The following is a 23,672-nucleotide window of genomic DNA, read 5'->3' as shown; positions in this document are numbered from 1 at the left end:
TTATTTTAAGAATATTTTTTATTTAAATGATAATTTCGAATATCGAAAGCATTACAATTTGTTTTTCTATGTGAGGTAATAAATGATGTATAATGACAATAAGATTGTTCTACAGTCAACGTCTGGTTTGGTTCCTTGTTGGCACGCTTCCTTGTTAAACGCTTACTTTTTAAGTTTGCAATCAAATCATAGAAAATGTATGTAAAACTTTTTTTAAAATTTAAAACTAAGATATTTAAGGAATTCTTGCTACGTTGAAACATTAGCGACGCGTTCTGAGGATAAGGATAAATGTTTCCCGAGATAGTTCAAATAAGTAAAACATATATTAATCACAGTATTAAATCATTACCGTGTTTTAAAGAAAGAGAAATGTATTTTTAATTAAAATATGCATAAAATCAATGAATTGTAGTAGCAGTAAATGTAAATTATGAAAAAGGAATAAATTAATTTTACTAAATTTATTAACTCTAAATTCTTTAAATTGTAAAGAAATTTAATAATGATCAGATTAAATTTATTTGAAATTATTTTTGTTAAACCGAAACAAAATGTTCTCGGAATGTAGAATTTTTGTCCGATATTTAATCGATTCTTCTCGACCTCTCTCGTAATAGAAAATCTATAGTGGCATATATATATTATTAAACCGAGTGTTAATCATTTCCCGAACTACCGGATTATTGATTGGCTATAAATTTAATTAATAATTAGAATAATTAGACACGTCACCATCTGTCGGTAATTTGATGGTAAATAATTCAAATTAATTTATGTAAATTTGGAATTCTGGAGAAGGAATGGCGCGGAGTTGAATTCAAATCTGCCGTTACTGCTTAATACGAAAAAAAATTTGACTCAAAACGTTACATTTGGATTGTATATTAAATTGGGTTATGGATTTTAGTCTTGTTACAAATATTCTTTTAATGCATTTCTAAATTTCCCTAATTAATTAAAATTGTTCAATTATTTAAATTATTAAGAATTGACAATATTGCTGTTGTGGCAAATTATTCTAATTATTTAATGTACAGGGAATTAATAACTGTATAATTTAGGAAATGATTAATGCCTGACCTCTTTATTGGCAATGCCACGAAATTGGCATATTAGAATATTGTACTTTATGGAACGGGAGTTGAATTTTTTATTATTAGATTTTAACCAATATCTAATTTAAATATTAGAGGATTAGGTTAGGTTAGTCATTGTCTATAATCAGCTTTAATAATTTTTAAACTAAATGCAGTGGAATCTCAGTTATCTACACCTTTATTGACACTTTAACTTATTTACTTTTTTGGAATTACTCCATTAATAGAAATAGTAAATAAAGTAATCAAACATTGCGTGATTATTTTCATTATTATTTCTAGGCTATTTATTAACTCTAAATTTGTTCTTAATACAGACCGAATTGCCATTCAATAAGAATTTTAGAATAGATACAAAATAATCTCAATTTTGACTGACATACTTAACATTAAATATTGAGCCCCTCTATTTAACATTGATCGCAGTCAAAGCTTCTGCTGCACAATATATTAATTACAGAGAAAAAGTTAATTATTTCAAATACAATGACTATCAGATATTGCTAAAATTTAAGAAATAAATCATATATAATGAAAATGTAAAGATCAGCTGTTTGAATGTGTTAATAGTCAATAATGATATTGATTGTCTTGGTGTAACAATAATTTATTGTTGATGTCGTCGACGGTGTTGTTGCAAAGATAAAATCGACTTCTTTTAAAAATGACGCAGCTAGATTTTCAGATAGTATAAATTGTACGATTCGTATACATTTGTTATAGGAATCGAGTTATATAGTCAACAAGGTCAAGAAAAGAATGTATTAATTAATCTTTCAATCCAAGAAAATTTTATTTGAAATAAATATTATTGATAAATGGCATTGATCATTACATATATAAATAGCTAAAAGTCCAATATTTTTGTAATAAGCCAAATGATTGTCAGATTTTTGGACTACTTTATCACGACTATTATTAATATTAGTGGTAAAGTAGCTTAAAGTAGCCTGAAAATCCGGCAATCTTTAGGCTTATTGATCATTATTTTCATTGTCTTAAGAATGATTCGTGCGTTACTGAATGAATAAATACTGCTATAACAATATCTGTAAAGCCAAGTTCAGTAGAACTGAATGTGATTTGGGATCTTAAAAATGTTATACAAATAAATTTGGTCCATTTTTCAATTTTCATGTTGATTGTATCTGTTCTTTCTACAGTTGAAAGGGACACGCACCATCATGTTAAGTGTTACAATGGTGTATTTTTCAAAAATAGAGAATGATGGAGTAGTTTTATGCATTTCTTTTCCTGCATTTTTGATAAATGCAGTTAATATGGATGCTTTGCCATTATTTGCCTTATTTATGTAAAATCACAATTATCTTATGGCAAAATTACACCAGACTAACTAAATTTCATAACCGATATGATTTAGTTATAATTTTTTCTTAGAAATATGTTAGACATTAGAATTAATTAGTACTTTATATATTTTTAAGTAATAATTGTCAAACACAAGACTGTGTTACTATTAAAACACTTGGCGAGTTATAGAAAATTATAAAACACGGTTTCGGAAAATCGACGACAAAATATTTTTAAGTGTTAATTATAAATATAATAAATTATAATTTCAATTATTTTTCTATAATATTAAAAAGAAGGAAATGTTGTCATTTTCCTTAAATTTAGAATAACTAGATAAGTAGTTCATAAAAATATTCTTGGAATGAAAATTACTTATAAACAAAACATATGCAAGTTCAGATAATTGGATAATTTCAATAAATTATAATCTTAGCATTTTTATTTTTGTATCATTTATTCTTTATCTGCATATAATGTATATTGATTTAAATTATAATAGTAATCTAAATACTACATTAATATTTATAGGCTAACAAAAGCTGCTATCTATTCGATTGTGGATCCCACAATGACTTCCGTTGCATGTTTACTCAGCATACATTTTATACGAGTTCCATTCTCCATGCCAACAGACATTCGCACGACTTGAATCAATGGAGTATACAAGAGAAACACGAGAACGAATTATCTCATTTGCATTTACTTTCCACAAACAAACCTCCGGAAGCCGTCGCGCCGACAGATTCTCAACCCACGAGTCGTCCGGCGGCGACGAACGTCACGACAAAACCTGCCGCCCCCGCCGCCGTTAAGTCGCAAGAAGTTTCTAACGTCGTGCAAGGTAGCAAAAACCGTAATAATTTTGTAATAATAAACCGTAAATAATTTTGAATACGATCCGTTACTATAAACGGAAGTCGTAAAAGATTTCAATTTTTACAATTGGTCGATAAATAAAAATCGACGAATCTTAAGTTAGTTAAGATACGTAGAATTTTAATTTTAAATTTATATTGTTAAAGTGAAAATAGATTAAAATCAGTATTTACTTTATTTTATCTATTTTTTGTTACTTTCTAAGATCAAAACATTGAAATTTAAGATAGAAAGAAAGGTAATTGCTATTGATCTGTTTAAAATATTTTTATGGGAACTAGTTTTGTATGACATATATGAATAAGTTGTTATTCTTAGTTACTTATTAAAATAATGTAAAAATATAAAATATTTTTAGTGCAGTATATTTTATCTAATTTCTCTCCTTCACTTTACAACTTCTTGTTCTTTTTAATAAAAATAAATCAAAGGCATTCTTAAAGGATTTAAAGAACATAAATAGCAAGAATTGGTTGGATTTTTCTAGTTGATATTTTAAAGCTATGTTAAATTGTAATTCAGAGAAACTCTGTTGTTGTTGTTTATTATTTTGTTTAATTAATTTAAATTTTTTTTGAAATAGTTGCTAAATTTGTATACAAATTCATATTTCGATAGCAAATTTTGTTTTCTCCAGTTGTGTAGTTAGTTTTTTCTAGTTTTAATGCTAAATATTATTATTATTTTCTCGTCGAAGCTTTTGAAAAAGAGTTTGAAGTTGATATATTATCTTTATTACATTTTTGTAGTTTAAAATTTTGTTCTTGAATTGAAATATAATTAACTTTGAAATTAAAATATAGTATTTAATTATATTTACATTAATTAAAATTCAGTTAATTTATTTTATAATTAATCAATATATTTTAACTTCTATATATAACTGGTACAATATAAGTTAACTGGTTAAAAAGGAGGATTTAAAAATATATAATTCCTGTCAGTTTGATAGTGATTTAAAGTTGTATATTGAGACATTTTTGTTGTTATATAATTTACTCATCAGCAATTTGTAAGTTGTTATATATTATATTCTTTTGTTACTTAAACTGTAAAAGGAGTTTTGTTATTACAGTTTATTATGTGGTTTTATTTGCACGTGAACGTTTTTACTTTTTTAATTAATAAAATTTCTTGACTTTTAAGATGTTCAGTGTCGCCATTATCAGTTTCGTTGCCAGAACAGCAGCGACTGCATTGCCATATATAATGTGTGTGATGGAATTCCACAATGTCCCGATGGCAGTGATGAAAGTAGTGATTTACATTGTCCTAACTCTGGTAACATTAAATGATTTTATATTTTTATATTCTGAGATTGCATATATCCAATATACAGGGTCTTCCAAAAAGAATGCTACCATTTTTAATTATTGTAATTGTGTTAATTATTATCTGAGAACCATGTGATGTACAGTACATTAAAACATTGAAAAACTATCCGACTTTCACGTTTACCCATTACAATATTTGTGTGTGCATCACTTGTCACACAGCACCCATCTGATCGCATGCTCAAACTCTTTCCTACACTCGCTATGGCAGATTCCATTATTATTCTTTCCGTGTTAGTTACGATACTATGGCTCCTGCAGATTACTCACGTTGCACAATAAGTGATTTCAACTTTGCAAACTGCAGAACACAATGTGTTCTCTGTCGAGTTTCCATTTTTGTTTACAGTGCTTTCTAGAGGTAGTAGATGACAAGACATTTGAATGCAGATGGGACATGAAACTTGAATGGTTACTTTCCTGATTGATGTACATCACATTACTTTTCAGATAATAATTAACATAATTACTCATTATAGTAATTTAAAATGGTAGAATTCATTTCAGAAGATCCTGTATTTGAATGTATTTATATGCATTACGATTTGTTCATTCTAATTTTGATATGATGATTTTATTTTTTATAGGAATTTCTAAGTCTGACTCCTATTCAGACTTGAAAGAGCAATCTAAAGAAGTTAAACAAATTTCGACAGTTGTAACGGAATCATCAAAACTTGCACAGCCTGCACAGATTAATGGACAAGCTCCATTACACAGGACTTCTGAATATGAATATCCTGCACAAAGACAGGAAAACATGCAATGGAATGACAATTACCAACTTGAAAATGGTAAGTCAGTTAGTTTATTTTCTATTGTTAACAATTTGCAAAATTGTTAACAATAGAAAATAAACTTAATAAGAATATGTACTTCATTGAACTTAGCCACTAATTTAACCAAGTTATGTTTAGTAAATGTTAATATTAGTTTGTCAATTTAACCAAAATGATCTTATTAAATAAAAAATTTCCATTTATTATAATTGAACTTAAATTCCAGAATTATTCTATTAAAATTATACAAGACAGTATTTTTCCCACCTCCAATGGTCCATAAAACAAAGACAAGTGTAAATAACAAAATGAATTTATTACCAAAAGTTAGATACAAACAGGTTACTTTTCAACATAATCACCGTGATAATTGAGGCATTTGTCATATCTATGATCTTTTTCATCCCTTCTTCATAGAATGTTGCTGCCAGTTAATGGAGATGGCCTTAATGATGTTGTTTTGAAGATCGTCATTAGTCTCAAACCTCTGCCCTGCTAGCCACGTTTTCAGTTCAGGAAAGAGATGGAAGTTTTCACACATTAAAAAGTTCCAAGCTGGGTGGAAGTCTGAAAGGTGCAAGTCTTCACCACCTGTAAACACCCACCTTATAGCCCCGATTTGGCACCGAGTGACTTCCACCTCTTTCTTGAACAGAAAAAGTGGGTAGGAGGGCAGAGGTTCGAGACTAATGACGATCTTCAAAACAACATTAGGGCCCATCTCGAGACATTGGCAGCAACATTTTATAAAGAGGGGATGAAAAAGCTCATCCATAGATTGACAAATGCCTCAATCTTCGTGGTGATTGTCAAAAAGTAACCATGTTTGTACCTAACTTTTGATAATAAATTCATTTTGTTATTTACTCTTGTCTTTTTTTTTATGAACCATAGGCTGTTTTTTTTTTTCAACCTCTTATGTATATTACCTTATCACTGATTCATCTAGTATTTTACTAATTTCCAATAAATAATGGTATTTATTTTGCAACAAAATTGTGCTAAGTGATTTGTTTTACTCCAAAATCAAATTAAGAAAATATATTCCATGTGTTGATTGAAAAGAATATTCTTTAAAATATTATGACAATGTGTCATTAATAGTTATTATCTATTATCTGCTGTATTTATTCATTATCAAAACATTCATTTTGTCCAGTAAGACATCAGTAGTTTTATTAATTTAGAATAAGAACACCATTAAATGATACACAAAACTTACTTTATGTTGGTAAATTCTTGTAGTTAAAATGAATATACCAGATACATGTTAATGATCCAACAGATGTCAACAATTAAATTTATCCTTATTATTAACCACCATATCAAAACAGTCAAAACAGAAATGGATCAAATTAATTAATATTATAAGAAAAATACAAGAAACTTGTATTTCAATCTAAAGTTATAATGAAGACACCAAAAGATTTTTTATCTGTGTAAATATTCAGCATGTGATAAAATATGGTTTAATAATGTATTTTATCACATGCTTACATGCAAATAATGTTTTGCTAATCTTTTTTTTATGTCGGCACAATCTTTTTTGCACACAACTCGTTAATCTTTTATCCATTCTATTAATCATGACTGGGAAGTAAAGAAAGTTTGGTGATTAGTCAGTGTTGTTGTGACTGTAATCAAATGTTAAATTCTCTACAAGATTTATGCAATACAAGACTGCAATAAGAAGATAACAACTAATGTCAAAGATTTTATAGATACAGGTGAATGACAAAAATTATAGGTTTTTATCACAATGTTATGGAAAGTAGTTCATGCTTTTTCCAAAACATTACTGTCAAGCACAAAATAAACTCTGTTTATAAATCAATTATTTATTTATTTATCACTTATTCTACATTTTCAATATTCCAAAACAGAGTTATCTGGAAGCATTTGTAATATTTTTGAAAATAACTAGTTGTACGGATAAAAAATTTTGATTTCAAACAGGTATTAATGATAAATTTGAAGTAGTTTTACCTGTTTTTGGTTTAATCTCATAATGAACAAAGAAGTTTCTTCAATCTTTTAAATTTAGTATTGTAAATGTTTTATTATTTTTTTCTTAGTGGTGGTTTCTTTTTAATGACTATTGTTATCCAAAAAAATAATTTGAGTCAATGTTGGTAAATGTTGGCCCAGTATAGTGCAAAACTTGCTGATGTTTGATTAGCTAGCATTGGAAAACTTTTTTAACCACTTAACTTAAAAAGTGTTGATAAATAGTTATTTTTTTAAACCTTTTTTCTTTACTTAATATCAATTTTTATGGAATAAATTTTTTAAGTGTATAATGATTAGAAAACCAATATTATATGAGAAACAATGATTGGAAATTCAGCCTGGTCAGCCATATTTTAACATTTGTGTATTGGTTCTGAAAATGTACCAAAAAATAGTCAGCTTATTGTTATAATTACTAGGAAACATGTTCTACAATAGAATATGCTTATTGTAATTACTTAAGCACTTATCTATAGTGATGACTGATACATTAAGTGAGGTAAATAAATGTGACTTCAAATGGTAGAAATTTGTTGACTGTGACTATAAAAGGACATTTACATTTTTTGGTTAATGTGAGCCTAGGTATACAAAATGGCGGCACTTCCGGTCGCCGTCTTGATTACGACTTTCGGTGGCAAATATTTATGCAAATTTGGCCTTGCGGATTATTAGTTACTAAATCCCTATTCTAAATCTTTTTTATGTAAAAAAATAATAATTAATTTGAAAAAACACATTTACTTACATTAAGATGCTTCTTTTCCCTTTTTCCGACGCTTGTTTTCTACAATAGTTGATTCTGATGAACCTGTCTGATTTCGTTTTTTCTTAGTGTTTTTATTCTCTTTTCTGTAACATCGCATTTCTTGCATGTTTCCTTTTTTACTTTTTTCTTATTAGTAGAAACAGGAGCGGCAGGAACAGTCTCAAGTTCTATCCATTCGGGATTTCTTCCAGATCCAGGAAATATTTTTCTTAAATGTTTTAAGAATATATAAAACCTTTCGCCGGATTTTTTGGATGGCCAATTTAAAAACTTCTTGTACATAAATGCATACATGTAGGAGTCGGATAGATCATCCAGTATATAATGTTTTGGTAGGTTTTTTTTATTTTTTAAATAACCCCAGAGTCTTTCAATATTTTGGGTGTGATCACCAGTTATTGGATTAACAAAATTTTCTGAATGATTAACTGTTCTATGTTCATATAACCTTTCCACTCGTCGGTCAGCACTGTACTCCCCGAGTTAACAAATTTAGATATAATCCAGTTTAAAGTGACTTCGGATCGATCGTTCACTTGACAAATAAAGCAGTTCTTGTCTTCTCTGCATATTCCGCCAACAACCCATTTGGTACTTTTCAATTTCCGTCCTTTTTCATATTTGCGTTTGCATACGACCGTTTTGTCTATTTCTACAGTTTCGTTTGGTCCGCCAATTTTAAATGTAGGTAGATTATGCATAGCCACCATCATTACAAAACGGATGTGGTTTGACCAGTCTATTCCAGCTCTATTAGAAATTCCTGAAGCTAAAGCAGCTGTGGTAGTAGAGCAGTCTAATCCATTGTAATGCCACATAAACGAGATAATTCGATTCCATGAGATTTTTCTGCATTTTCCTTTAAATGTTCCTTCAAAAGCTGAAGAATTGCTTCAACATGTTTTGGCATCGCATAGCACAAGATTCTCGGTCAATTCGACAGATTATTTTACATAAATTAGAACACTTTTTACACACATCCTGTATGTGCTGTATTCCTAACGTTACTGCTAATTTAAACCCTTTATCAATTCTGATATCAATACCTAATTCGGAAAAGTCAGATTCAAACAATTGAAAAAATGATCGAGAAGTGCATTCGGCCCAAAATGCTTCGGAATTAATATTAAACGATCCCATTTTTAACAAATTAATATTAATAAATAACTATAATGAAAAATTAAGATTTTTAAATAACTCAAATTTAGTATTAATGCAAAATCTACTATACTTCTACCGTGTTACTTTACAAGGGGTGTTTCAATAATTAATTTTCATAACACCACACAATCCTTAGCAGCTCCCTCCACTTCGTACGTCATTTGGTCGTTACATTCGAGATTATCGGAAGTGCAGCCATTTTGCGTACCTCGGCTCACATTAACCCATTTTTTAATTGCTTGTTTTTTAATAACTTGATTTATTAACTATTATTAATATTATTAAGTAATAGTAATTAATCTGAAATAAAATTCACCATTTTAAGTAGGCCTTGCACTAAAGTGAGATTTCTGTTACAAATGTCAGAAATGGATCAAATTAATTAATATTACAAGAAAAATACAAGAATATATCTCAGCATGTGATGGAATATGATTTTAATAATGTGTTTTATAATAAGTCAAAGTAATTTATATTTTTTTTATTACTGAATTAGAAACTTATATCTAAAATTCCCACAAAATTAAAATTATTAATCCAATTATTACATACTTGTCAATGCTATTAGCTAAAGGTTCATTTATATGGAGAAAAATATTGATGTAGTATAACTGAATGTTTATATCTGATCACAATAAAAGTAACGTTTCCTCTAAATTATTATAAAAATTAAAATCTCTTTTTAATATAGAATGCTACATTTTTAAAAAACAGTTAAAACATAACATCAAATGTTTTTATATCTTTATTCTTACAGCACAAGATACTCCACATTTTTTCAATCATAAATACAGTAATTTTCTTGCGGCAAACAGTAACAAGAATAGTAATAGTAATAATAATAATAATCGTCACGGAGCCTATCCAAATCAATGGAAAGATTATTATGACGTGTATAATGGAAATGTACCTCAACAACTGAATTACCAAGATTATACTAATAGTTATCAAAATGCAAATCGAAGATATCCTAAAGGCCATGTATCAAACAACAATCACTATAATTCGTATCAAGACAACGGTTATTATTTAACGCATATGGAATCTCTTCCAAGTTATAACGAAAACATGAGAGATGGTAAATATATTTAAATAATTAAAATTTTTTACATAAATACTTTTTGTAGTTTTTAATAAGAATATTAAATTAAGAATCTACTTTACAATATTTTTCAGGTATTTTATTTTATTTTTGGTGAGTTAATAACAATATATTAATTAATTAATTCAATTTTTTACTTTCCTGGCTGTTATGTATACATAACAAGGGAAAGTGTTGGAACTGTGTCAAATTTGACCATCTGAGTTTTTTGCAAATCTTCACGTTTTGAGACCTCCCGAATCAAAAAAAAAGGCAAAAAGATTCCATTTGTGTGTTGGCGTCTATTTTACTTAATGTGTCAGGATAGGGTAAAGATTAAGTAACAAAATTTTGCACGGTGGTTTGTATACGAGGGGCATTGATGCTATTAAATTTTTTCGTTAAAGCCGAGGAGGTGAGGAGATAAAGGGGATCGTGTGTATCTTGTATAGTCATTAAGCATAATGCCATCACAGACCATAGTAACATTACCTACAAACTGGTCTCGTGATGTTCATGGAAAGAGACCAGTACTATATTGCATTCCCTGCTCTCTCCAGATTCTAATTCAACAAGAATTATTCTGTAGACTCTATCTGAATTTGATAATTACACTTATTTTTTGACATCAGTGTATATGTATTATTAATAATGATAGGGACATAATAAAGGATGTTTTAACAACACATTTCTACTATATTTCAGGAATTTCCAACAAATACTGATAGTTTATTTGAATACTTTTCAGGGATACAGTTTACTTTTAAATTCGATGATACTTCTTGTTTCTGAGTTATATAAAATAATATAAATTAAATTTATAGTTAATTACAATAATATTTTTAAATTTTAATTTAGATTCCGATGCAGATATTCAAAGTAAATCTCCTGGTTTTATGGAAAGTCAAATGTACCAGCAACAGAATCAATGGTATTTTTAATTTATTACTTTTTTAAATTAAAATTTTATTATTGGTGATTTCAGTAAACTATAGAGGGCACTGTATAAATTTAAAATGACAAATACAAACAGGGCAAATTTGTTTTCATTGACAAATAAATGTTTGTGTTGTATTGTGGATATAGGTTCAGATATTTGATTGAAGGTGAAAGTGTAATGAATTAAAATTATATCATATTAATCAGATTTCAAGAAAAGAGTTTGGTTAAAATTATTCTTATTGGATTGTGCTTGCAATCATTTGACATTCATTCTCCATTTCATAAAAACAGTAAAAATAATTGTAAAGAAAATTTAATAACAGTAACTATAAAGGATTCCAAATGTACATGTATTGCAGGAAGTTATAAAAAATGTACTACATGCATTTATATATTATTATTGTTTGCTTATAGGAGTTGCATTTTAACATAGGTTTATAAACAGTAATAATTTGGATATCAAGACATTTAGATGCAAAAGCATCATTTAACTCCTTTTCTAATTACTCTCACTTCAGAATTGTTGGTGTTGCATATAATTGGCAAGTGGCAAGAGAAGGTAAAACTCAGATGGTGAGGTGGGTGGGGTAGAATTATCCAAGAGGGGATGGAACTCTTACTGGGTCATTTTTGAAGAGTGAGATTTTACATTACCTTGAAGAAAAACAATTAATTACAATTAATTGGCATTGACTGTTTTTTGGAAAAGCTTCTCATTCACACATTGTATCTGAGCAGAGTGAACATCCCAATCACACTACACCTTACACTTTTCCAGCACTAGTTTAATCAAAACAGATGTTTTCAATTTTATTCAGAGGTCTGCCTCGGGTTAAAAACGTATTAAATATAAATTAAAGAAAGAAATGATTCTAATGGTAGAACTATAACTGCTATTTTTAAATTTACGACATTCGAAAAAGAAATATGATTTACCTATTTTAAAAGTTCTACAAACAAATAAATTTACATATTTTTAAAATAAATTAATTAAAATAAATAAAAAAATAAATAATTACGATATTATTAACAAGTTTTTAAATTGGTCCTATGTTAAATGTTGTTCTCTTGCCTCGTTGGATTATCGACAGCTGTGCTTTGGACAACATTCCTTTCTCCTTGAAGTTAATGCAGATTAACTTCTGAACAGAAAGGATTGTTTGTCTTACTGTTGAATTGTCTTTATATGTTAAAAGTGCAAGCTCTGTATTTATGTTTGCAAATTGTTTAATATATTAACTTTTTATCATTTTTAGGACAGATCAAAATCCTCAATATCAGTCTAATCAAGGCTATAATAACAATATGTTACCTTATATTGTCAAAAACCAAGGATCGTATAATTCGCTTCCCCAATCAAAATTGCCAATGCAAGTCCATAATTATCAGTCAAAAAGTAGTTCGAGCGGAGAGAGAGACGAAAACTTTCAATCGGTGCAGCCACAATATCCTTTGCATAATGGTATTTATATAATGTAATGATTTCTACACTGTGATTAAATACTGTTAATTACAAATTGTCTATTTATTATTAATATTTTTTAAGTCAATATAAATAGTTCTTGTAATTTTTCCTTATTTAGATTATATAAATAGTTTATTGATTATAATAAATAATATATTAAGACAGTCTTAAATTAAAATATTTAATGTTTATATAGAATAACTATTGAAATAATGAAAAATCCATATAAAATACAAAAACTTTTTTTATTAAATGTAGGAAAAGCGAGATTAATTAGTAAAATTTTCAGGTTGACATGTAATTGTTACAATGTAAGATTACAACTGTCTGTCATGGCTATTTTCTAAATGGATTTTTAGAAGCCTGATTGTTGCACTTGTTCTTTAATTGTCATACTAATGATTGAAGAAATAAAGGTGCATTGTTATATTGGAAAATTTTGTAAAAATTTAAAGCAATAATTATGGTGTTAATATTAGATATACAAAAAAGGAGAATGATCTTTTCGGGATATCTTCATCAAAAGACTGTAGGCAGTATCCAGCACCCACAATTTTTTAGTTTCTTATGTGCTGCTTGTGTACTTCAACAGTATTTCCTTATAGTGCATTGTTTTGTATTCAGCAATTGATTCATGTTATGAATTTGTGTATTATATTTTTGGGTTATTGTATTATATAAATATATACAGTATATTTGACTGAAATGAAGCAAATATCAAAAGAATTAACAAATTTAAAATATTGCAGTCAGATTTAACTTGCATTGCCCCAATGTTTTTATCCTATATATAACCTATGCATCAATTCCAATAAATCAGTCATAATGTGTTTAATCCATAACCTCTCAGCAACCAATGTTCATCTTATGCAACTTCTGTATTCCCTATACTAATCCTGTTAATGAACTTGGCATTCCATATGACAGTAAATTTACTTTTAATAACCATGTTGAAAGAATAATAAAAGGCTTATCCATTTAATATAGAATAATGTAGTAATTTTGTAAAGAAACATCATCAAAAATGTTTTGAGATAACTATTTTTCATTTATGTCTAATCTTTAATAGACTCTGATATCTGCCTTGTGTACTACTGTTCCATCATGACTTCAACGTATTACCACTAACCTGCACAAAGTCTGTCTTTTTTGTTTAATAAATTGGCTAACCTATCAAGCACAAACTCTGCTGAGGTAGCCCATCCAAGATTGGGGTTTCCTGACTTCTTTAAGTGGATAATTTATTTCAATAGTATTCTTTTTCATAAATTTTAAATTGGACTTTATTACCTGATGAAGTTCCATCTCTTGATTATTGTAATAAGTCATGCATACACATGCAAAGAAACAGATTATGTATCACATAATACTCTTTTCTTTCACTTGCACTGTTCATTTGTTAGACAAACTCAAGGATGCACTCTACTTAGATTTTGAAACTTTCAAGAGTCTCTGAAAAAGAAACTGTACTGTACATGTTATGTATATATATATAAAATACATAATTTCATACTACATTTTTATGATATATTTTTTAATTTCATTTTTATTAAATGTTACTTTTTATTGTGTTTTTACTTTCTTAGCTGTTAATATAACAGAGGGAAAGTATGGTAATCGATCAAAAAATAACTACTACAAGATTTTTGCAGTTTTTGACACTGGGACCTTGAAACATCAAGAAATGCAAAAAAGTTGAGGTTTTTTTGTATGTACAGTAAAGCGTCGTTTATTCGAATCAATTGGGACTGGGGTTGTTCGGATAACCGATTATATATGAAAAAATATATTAACCTATTCGATGTTGAAATTTTTCTCGTTGCGTGTCGCTTCGCGTTGAATTTTCGTGGATTTTAAGCCTAACGAAAATTTTTAAAATAATAATCGTGGCTATTGTAGCGTTAAAAATTATTTCTTTATTTTGTACAAACAAAATAAATATATTGAAAAATATAAAAAACAAAAAAATTATACTTTAGAAGTTAATCTAGTATCAAAAATGTTCGATTCGGCACGACACGGTCCGACCGGAAAGCTTTCGGATAACCGACGTTTCGGTTAACCGGCTTTTCGGATAAACGACGCTCTACTGTATGTTTGTTTCTGTTTGTGTGGGGAGGCATGATTTTGTTCACCCATTTTGAAGCTTAATAATAACTCCTGTGTGTTTTGTCAAAAATTTCTAAAATTTGCAGGAAGGTTGATTATTAGGGAGATTGATGCTATTAAATTTTGATAGTTAAGATCAATGGGATGGGGAAGGGATCATGTGTCATACTATGATGAATGGGATTGAACTTAGTGAAGATTTTGCTTCTTATTAGCATGTACAGTTTTTTGTAAAACTCATCTCTACCTTCAAAATGAATGCCATTTTATAATAATTAATAATAATTTTATAATAATTAATTTGCCATTTTATAATAATTAATAATAATACAAAAGGTTTTTAATAAAATCTCATAACAGATTGTGCCACACAATTTTAACTTTATTGCCAGGAAAGTTATACAACTCTTGCTGGAATTTTTACTGATTGTTGCTTTACTCAGGAGTTTTGTTGGAGGAGATGTTTTATTGTTTTTGAAACATTGTGTTTTGTAAGAATATAGAATAAAAAAAGAAAGAAAATTCAGTCGTAGACCCTTTTAGTACATTTGTACAAAAAAATGCTTTGTTATGTAAATGTTTAACATAAAATCCTTTTCAAACAGCAATAATTTAAAAATTCAATTTGCTGAAATTTTTTAATATTTACTTAGTTCAGTCAAATATGATATGATATACAACAGAATAAAATTAGGATAAAAACAAACTCAAAACATAAATCAATTGTAAATGAATATACGATATATTTGTAAGATTTAACTTTATAATTAATCTACTGGTTTGAATTACCAAATAAGTACTAGCCATCTTATGAACAGAAAGTTTTACTAAGAACAAATACTTTTCTTCTATCAATAATTTAGATATCTTCAGGTGCTCTATATTTCAAATAAGATGCAATAAAAAGTTTATTGCATTGTGGAACAGATATTTGAAAGTGTGCTCCAGTGTGTAAAGAACATAGTTTAAAATAGGAAATGCAATAAATAATCTGAACATATTTAAATTAATAAATATTAAAGAATAAAATAAGAAGAAAAATAATAAAATAAAAAGCAGTGAAAAGTATACTTTTAACTAGTTTTTATTTTATATTTTATTTATTCTGAAGTTCTATTTTCTTAGTAAATTTTTGCTGGTTATAATATGGCTAGTACTTATTTGATTTTACCTATGGATAGTCTGATCAGAATCTTAAAAAAAATTGTGTTTGATGTTTTTTGAGTAAATTATGTGGTGTTTTTCATATTAATATTAGGGTAAAGCATTTGATTAAGTACATGAAATCTTAATTAAAATGAGTATATAGGTATATAGGCTTATTGGTTATTGAATTATATATAATATTAATGATTGTAGTTTTCTGTTTTAAAAAATTCTTTTTAAATTCTAAAAAACCATTTAACTTACGTAGTCAAAATTAGATATAAAATAAATTTGATATCTTAATATATAATTTTTTTTCTTTTATAGATGTTTATCAACAAAATAATCCTACTCTTTATCAGCCAATGATAGAAATACCGTCACATTCATCTCCTCCTCCACCTCCTCCTATTTCTTATCATGACACTGGTTAGTAAAAATTGAAAATTTTTTAAAGTTATTCTATTATAAGTTATTTTTTAGAAGTTACAATCTATATTATTCTAAAATTTTAGATATTAGAATAATATAGATTAAAAAATGGATAAAGAATACTAATATCATACATTATTCAGTGCTTCATAAATATTTATTTATTTAAAGATTAGAGGGGCTGTCTGTGTTTATGCAGGCATCTGCCTTAGGAAGTTGGAAAGAGGGTAGAGGGAAGAAGTAAAGCGAGAAAGAAGTATGGGATCGTAGAGCGTCCACTTCTCAATTAATGAACATACTTTGTTACGTGCTATTTACATTTTTTTACAATGCTGTGTATAACAATTTTATCCCAGTAACCTACCCTATGTTGGGTAGCTGTAATTAACCATAGCACTGACTTGAACAAGATTTACAGGTCATGCTATATTATGGTATAGCTATATTCCAAGATATAGCTATATTACTTTAATGATAATGGAATTAGCACATTAGCAATAATAAAAAATTAGCAAGTACTTTCAACATTGCATTTACATCATCTTCAGGCTATATAGATTTTTTTTTAAAGGTATTTTTTAAAAGACTATTCTGTATAGCCTGAAGACAATGTAAATTCAATGACAAAAGTACTTGCTAATTATTTGTTGTTGCCATATAATGATATTTTATCTTATTAATAAATATATAAAAATTATAATTATGCACAATTTTCTCTTTCTTTGTCAGAAATGGATTCTTTTCATTTTTATTCTTCTTTACTTTTTATATAACAATATCAACTCCACCTACCTCTAATCAAATTAATTCATAACTAATTAGTAACATAGCCTGAAAATGGTCCATAATTTGGCAGATTGTTTGTCTACCTTTTTATTAGTGTTTAAGAAACAAAATTAAAAGAAAAAGATGTAACCTTTATAAGCAGCTCAAAAACTTTTAATTACAAATGTTTCCTTACTGGTGCCACCTTAAGATCTCTTTGGGCAAGATTGAAAGAATATAAATATAACATACAGACATCACAACCCATTATAGCCCTTGCAGCATACACTTTATCAGATTCTGTCTACATTTAATGGTGTCAAATAAACATTTTTAAGAAGATTACCAATAGACATTATATTCATTGTGTGGAAGCTTTACAAATATGTACAGTACAGTAGAACAGCATACTCCATCAATTACAAAGATCTTGACATCCTTTCTGTAGCATGAAGAGTCTGGTTCCGCATAACTGGAATAGCATTTCTTCTACACTTACTGACATTTGGTTCATTACCTCTCTTTGTCACTATATTTGTTATTTTTTCCTATTTGTGCATTATAATAATTTGATTATGTATTATGATTTTATTTTCTCTTTCTTTGGTATATTTTTACATTTGTTCACTTTTACATTATTTTTATTTTGTAATTTTATTTCTATATTTATTTATTTTTTGATTTGTAAATAGTTCTTGTTTTTAATTTACTTTGCATTCTGTTTAGAACATTTGTTATGTTCTACCAGAGTCGATAGATATATTGGTCCTTGTGCTATGCATTCCAGTAGAATTAATTTCTCAGGTTGCTGGTAGCTGGCGTGAGAGTCATTCTATGGTGGGAAGAATGTTTATCTGTTTGGCTAGTAGGTAGTTTTCCTGTTTTCAAGCATTTTTGTAACTTTTTTTCCTACTGTACTGACAGAAAATCTTATTTGTAATTATATTTTTTTAATTGTATATCATGTATAAAAAGTGTATTTGGTTTATAAAAAATTAATAAGATGATGATTTATCTACATCCTCATCTGAAATTTAAAATTGAAAATAGTTATATTTTTGATTTCATTTATCTAGGTTTTAAATAGATATCTGTTTAACGCTGTTAAAACTAATATCTGAAATACTATAGTAGAGATAACAGAGACTTATCACACTGCTACTAGTAATATAAAAATGACACTTCTATCATCAGAATGTAATTTTCTGTCATTTTAATGTTACCAGTAGCCAGTGATGATATTCGAAATATTTAACAAAGGGTTCACTAACAGAAAATTTTTCCTTAACAATTTTTTTCGCTCAAATGGTGCATTAGCAACATTAGCGCAAAAACTGACCTTAAGATACCCATATAAATAAAAAAAGATGCGTTCGCAAAATTAAGTCAGTTAAAATTTAACATTGTTTATGCCAGAACTATATTTCTTTTATAAATAATAAAAAAGAGAGTTCAAAATGGTTTATTTTGTACATATTTTAATATTTTTCATTCAAAATATTTTATAAACTTATAAAAAATTGGCTTTTTTTTTTTTTTTTTTTTTTATACAGAAAAAGTCATAGGGAAAGCAGTTAAAGCAAAAACTTTTTTAAATTATTTATTTTATCGTTAGGTATTATTATAATTTATAATAATAGACACAGCCATAATTATTATCAAAGCCAAAACAAATATTATTCGGGTCATAATTCTAGTCCAATAATTTTCATATCATACTTTAGTTTATACAGGTTGGTTATTTGTCTTTGGCTAAGCCCGGCAATGTTGCGTCTAGGGATTGCAATCCAGCAGTGTTTTGAATCCAGCTGGATTTTTGCTGGATTGAAATCATTCCAGCTGGATCCAGCGTGGATGTATTTTTGGTGCAATAAAGTGTTATCTGTCTATCTATCTATCCTGCAATTTATGTTTTTTTTTTTTTAATGAAATAAAACATTTTTAAAAAATACTTAAGAAGCTTTTATTATTTAGACTGGTCACTATAAATCAGTAAACTTCTTACACATTTAGGTAGTAAACTTAACTTTGGTTCGGTTTAACACTCGAGATAGAGATAATTAACTTTAAATGTTTAGTTAGATTATAATTATAATGTAATCTTTAAGTCAAATAATAGCAAAGGTAATTCTACTGATTAATTTATATTAATATATTATAACAATGTAAGGATGGATAATCAGTGGCTAAGTGGCTATCAGTCTTACCGGTTTTCATATATAGGCTCTACATATTAGTCTGTAGTTATTTATAAGTATATAAAACTATGTACTGGAAGTAGAATAAGTTAAATAAACTACACCTTTATCAATCCAGCAAAATTTAATAAAATAATAACGTTTTCAATCGTTTTAACGATCTTCCTCGGTTACAAAAAAAATAGAACATTAAATATAGAACATAAAATGTGTTTGGAATAAATAAAAAATTAACGGAAAATGCCCAAACGGACAAAATATAGATAAACAAACAAAATAAATAGCGGAAAAAATATATACAGGGTGTTTTTTTTTAAACTGACTGTACTCGGAAACATCTGTAGAGCAATCTGACAGACAGACAGACAGACAGACAAAATAAACTTTATTTCTCCTGACACCGCTAGGCACAGTCGGGGTAGAAATACATGGAATACATTAGTGTTACATTTTGAGCAAAAGAAGCGACAATGTGAATGATAATGAAATAAAAAATAAAAATATAGAAAACAAAAAAAACAAAAACGCGAAAATATACATCAACTAAAAAAAACATGTCAGTAGATGAGTCAATGTGTTTTGACAATTATAATGACCGTAAAACAGCCTAAACAGAATCCACGTATAAACAGAGGACCAGGTGACAAACACTGAACAGATCTTATGCAGCAACTTACTCACAGTAAGTATATAAGAGCTCCTGAGCTCAGATAAAACAGATGAAATCGTCCCGTAAAACGTAGGCCAGAATGAGGGCACAGCGCAGATTTGTGCAGCAACCAACACAAAAGAACATAGTAGGCTAGTAGAAGATCATGAAAGGTCTTTGGCGATACAATAAAGCTAAAACAGTAAAACAACAATTAGTGTATTAATGTTCTGATGAAGTAAAGTTTAACCATTCTTTGAAAAAGAAAATAGTACTTTTTGCTTGACACAAGGTGTTCTGGCTTACATGGCCAACTCAGGTTGTCTTCTTCTATGTAGATCTTGAGTTCGCGTCTTATATCTTCCAATATCGGGCACGATAACAGATAATGTTTAACCCCGTCACGCACCCCACAGATAGGGCAACAGTCAGTGTCACTATGCCGAAACCTATACAGGTAGACGTTAAATTTTCCGTGCTCTGTAAGCAGTTGAGAACTGCGGTGTTCAGGGTGAAGCCACTTCCACTTGAGCCGTCTTTCGACGTCTGGGAAGAATTGTCGAGTGATATGCGATTCCGGAGTTCGCTCCCATTCTTCTTGCCATCTGGCAACAGTCTGATGCCACAGGAGTTCTTTTAGTCTTGAAACCGGGAGTTGATTGTATGCCGGAATGATGTCCGTGAGCATGGTTGTTGTACGAGCAAGCATGTCTGCACGTTCGTTGCCCGGAGTGCCACAGTGCCCTTTAATCCATTTGATGTAAAATTTGTTACTAGACTGGTTGGCAGAAGACAAAGTCTCTCTTGCAATGGGATGAGTGGTATCCTTATTAGTTAGAACTTGGACAGTAGCCTTGCTATCCGAAAGAATAGAGATATTACAATTATTAAACTTTGTGTTACAGAATTCGATGGCTTTGTAAACAGCAAACACTTCGGCTTGGAACACTGAGCACTCTGGGTGTAAGAGGAAGATGTCATGGTGAATTTCATTGTTACATACATAAACCACAAATGCACAAGCGGTACCCTGATTGGTCTTAGACCCGTCAGTATAGACTTCAATTGTAGTCGAACAGTCCCGGGATCCAAGGCCTCTTCTGAGAGCAGGATGGGGCAAGTCCGCAAAAGAACTGTTTGTCTCATAGCAGGACGCATCAAATGTGGTATCTGAAATGTTAATGCACTTACCACGGGAGAGAAGAAACCTTCCCGTGCAGTATTGGATTTGTTGAAGGATAGGTGGCTTTCCGGCAAGAATAGGTAAGGCGACATTGGAGACTGTACGGTAACACCGTGTCAAGCGCAAGAGCGCAAGGCGCTGAGCTGATCTGAGTCGGCGGTGGTTGTGTGAATGAAAGGCCGCCTCGCCCCAGACAGCCGAAGCATAGCAGATAATAGGAACGAATACACAGTCATAAATTGCATTGACAGCCTCGTATCCCAGTCCCCAACTGTTTCTGGCGACACGAAGAAGATTGTTGAAGATAAGGTTTGTCCGCTTAGTAATATACGCAATGTGCTGTTTCCATGTGAGCTTGTTATCGAAGACCACTCCAAGAAAAGCAAGATGATCCACTATCTTAATCGAGGTGTTTCCAAAGTGAACACAGGGAACCCGCCGGTATAAACTCGTTGATCTAAGGGCTGAAAAAACAATACCCTTCGTTTTGGCAGTGTTAAAGATTAGTTTGTTGTTAACTCCCCACTCATTTACTTTTATAAGAATGTCATTGGCGATAGTCTCAATCATGCGCCTGGATCTGGCCGGAAAAATGAGAAAAGCATCGTCGGCATAAGCAAAAACTCGACACTGATGCCCAAAGTCCAAACGGAGAAAAGTGTCAAAAAGAATTATCCAAAACAGGGGGCCACAGACAGAGCCCTGAGGGCACCCTCGTTGCAGATCTTTGGAAAAGAGGTGTTGACCCACTGTGATCGTGGCCTGCCTGTCTTTGAGGTAATCTTTCACTATGTAAAACAGATTTCTGGGACAGCCATTATCGCTGAGTCTGCGTAAGATCTGTGGCCACCATGCTGAATTAAAAGCATTCTTCAGATCTAAACTTATCCCAAACACATAAGCATTCTCTGCAAGTAGTTGTTTAATGTGGTTCTTTAAATCCATGATGGCATCGATGGTTCCTCTCTGCCGTCTGAACCCGTATTGGGCACAGTGAAAGAGCCTTCTTGACTCCCAGAACCAGTAAATTCTGTTAGATAAGAGCTTATCAAGAACTTTGCCCAAAGAGGACAACAAAGAAATGTTGCGCATGTTATTCAGTGTCAATGGTTCCCCGCGTTTTTTGGGAATGATGATAACTCGTGCGCACTTCCACGGACGAGGAAAGATGCCCTTTTGCAAGCAGATATTGAAGATCTCCAAGAGCAGATCTGGTCGTACTTTCCAGATCTCTTGAACAATATCAGCGCTTAACTGATCTATACCAACAGCCTTCTTCTTTGGCATCTTGGCAATGATGTCATCTACTTCTAGAAATGAAAAAGGTGGATCATCACCTGAGAGGTTCTTGGTATGGTTGTAATCCCTAATATTGGATTGTTCTGGAGTGTCTTCTTCACAGGAATCGCTGGGGCAGAAGGCTTCAAAGAGCCTGCCAACAGTGGCCTGGAGATCATCAGCGGCAGACCCAGAGTCTTCACTGCTAATTGGATTCAATGTCTTAAGTTTGTTGACACTGAGCTTGTATACAAAGCTCCAGGGGTTGCCACATGCCCCAGAACAGAAAGCACGCCAGGACTCTATTTTTGCTTTCTTAATCTCTTCCTTGTATTCCTGCTGGAATTGAAGATATCGCCTGCGGAGTTCCTCCCTTTGTATGCCATGACAACGCTGGTATTTCTTTCTCAGTTGGTTGTTGGTCCTGCGCATTGTGGCCAGTTTTACATTCCACCAGGGATTGGCTCTTGCCCTGGTTTTCTTTCTGGGAATGGCAATATTGCATGCATAAGCAATGTTTTCAATAATGGTTTCGATGTACTGCTCTGCCCGTTCCTTTGTGTAGTCATGATTGGAAGAGAGATGACATTCCTCGAGGATATCTCTAAACAGACTCCAATCCGCAGACCTTATGTTAAATGGGCGGGAAGTGGTCAGCTCCTGTACTGAGCGAGGGTCAGTATAAAAGAGATCAAATGTTACATATTCGTGATCCGAGAGACTATCTATGGTGCCAACCTTCCAGTCCTTTATGAAAGGATGAAGTCCTCCTGAGCAGATAGTAATGTCAATCCAGGAAACTCCATTCTCACTTGTAAAGGTAGGCTGCGAGCTAGGATCATTAAGGATTAGTAAATCATGCACTGCCACAAAGTTTTCCAGAGCCTCTCCTCTTCTGTCACTACGCTCACCACCCCATGTAGGGGAGTGCGCGTTGAAGTCCCCAGCTATTAAGAATTGTGCATTTCTGAAGCGTCCCATTGCCTCTGAGAGAGGATGAAGGACATCGGTGATACTGGTATCGCTTGAAGAGTACACGTTAAAGATAATAACTTGAAGCTGTGGCAGAGGCAATCTCCAT

General features: G+C 30.3%; 1 protein-coding gene across 2 annotated transcripts in view; it reads left to right on the top strand.

Moving 5' to 3' along the window:
- Positions 1–23,672, top strand: part of LOC136988059 (low-density lipoprotein receptor-related protein 11) — a 38,320-nt gene that overhangs the window by 8,130 nt on the left and 6,518 nt on the right. Inside the window, exons 2-8 of one of the 2 annotated variants that reach the window (XM_067285855.1) lie at positions 2,943–3,255; positions 4,437–4,571; positions 5,212–5,418; positions 10,101–10,421; positions 11,283–11,355; positions 12,623–12,828; positions 16,414–16,515. In XM_067285855.1, the coding sequence (XP_067141956.1) occupies positions 2,943–3,255; positions 4,437–4,571; positions 5,212–5,418; positions 10,101–10,421; positions 11,283–11,355; positions 12,623–12,828; positions 16,414–16,515 (1,357 nt within the window). The remainder of the gene's footprint in view (positions 1–2,942; positions 3,256–4,436; positions 4,572–5,211; positions 5,419–10,100; positions 10,422–11,282; positions 11,356–12,622; positions 12,829–16,413; positions 16,516–23,672) is intronic. The other variant, XM_067285858.1, reaches the window with a different exon arrangement.

Source organism: Centruroides vittatus, unplaced genomic scaffold, assembly GCF_030686945.1.
Source record: "Centruroides vittatus isolate TY-2023 unplaced genomic scaffold, ASM3068694v2 scaffold_3046, whole genome shotgun sequence".
Classification (NCBI taxonomy): domain Eukaryota; kingdom Metazoa; phylum Arthropoda; class Arachnida; order Scorpiones; family Buthidae; genus Centruroides; species Centruroides vittatus.
Note: the sequence above shows the minus strand (reverse complement) of the source record. Positions and strands in the feature narration are given on the sequence as shown.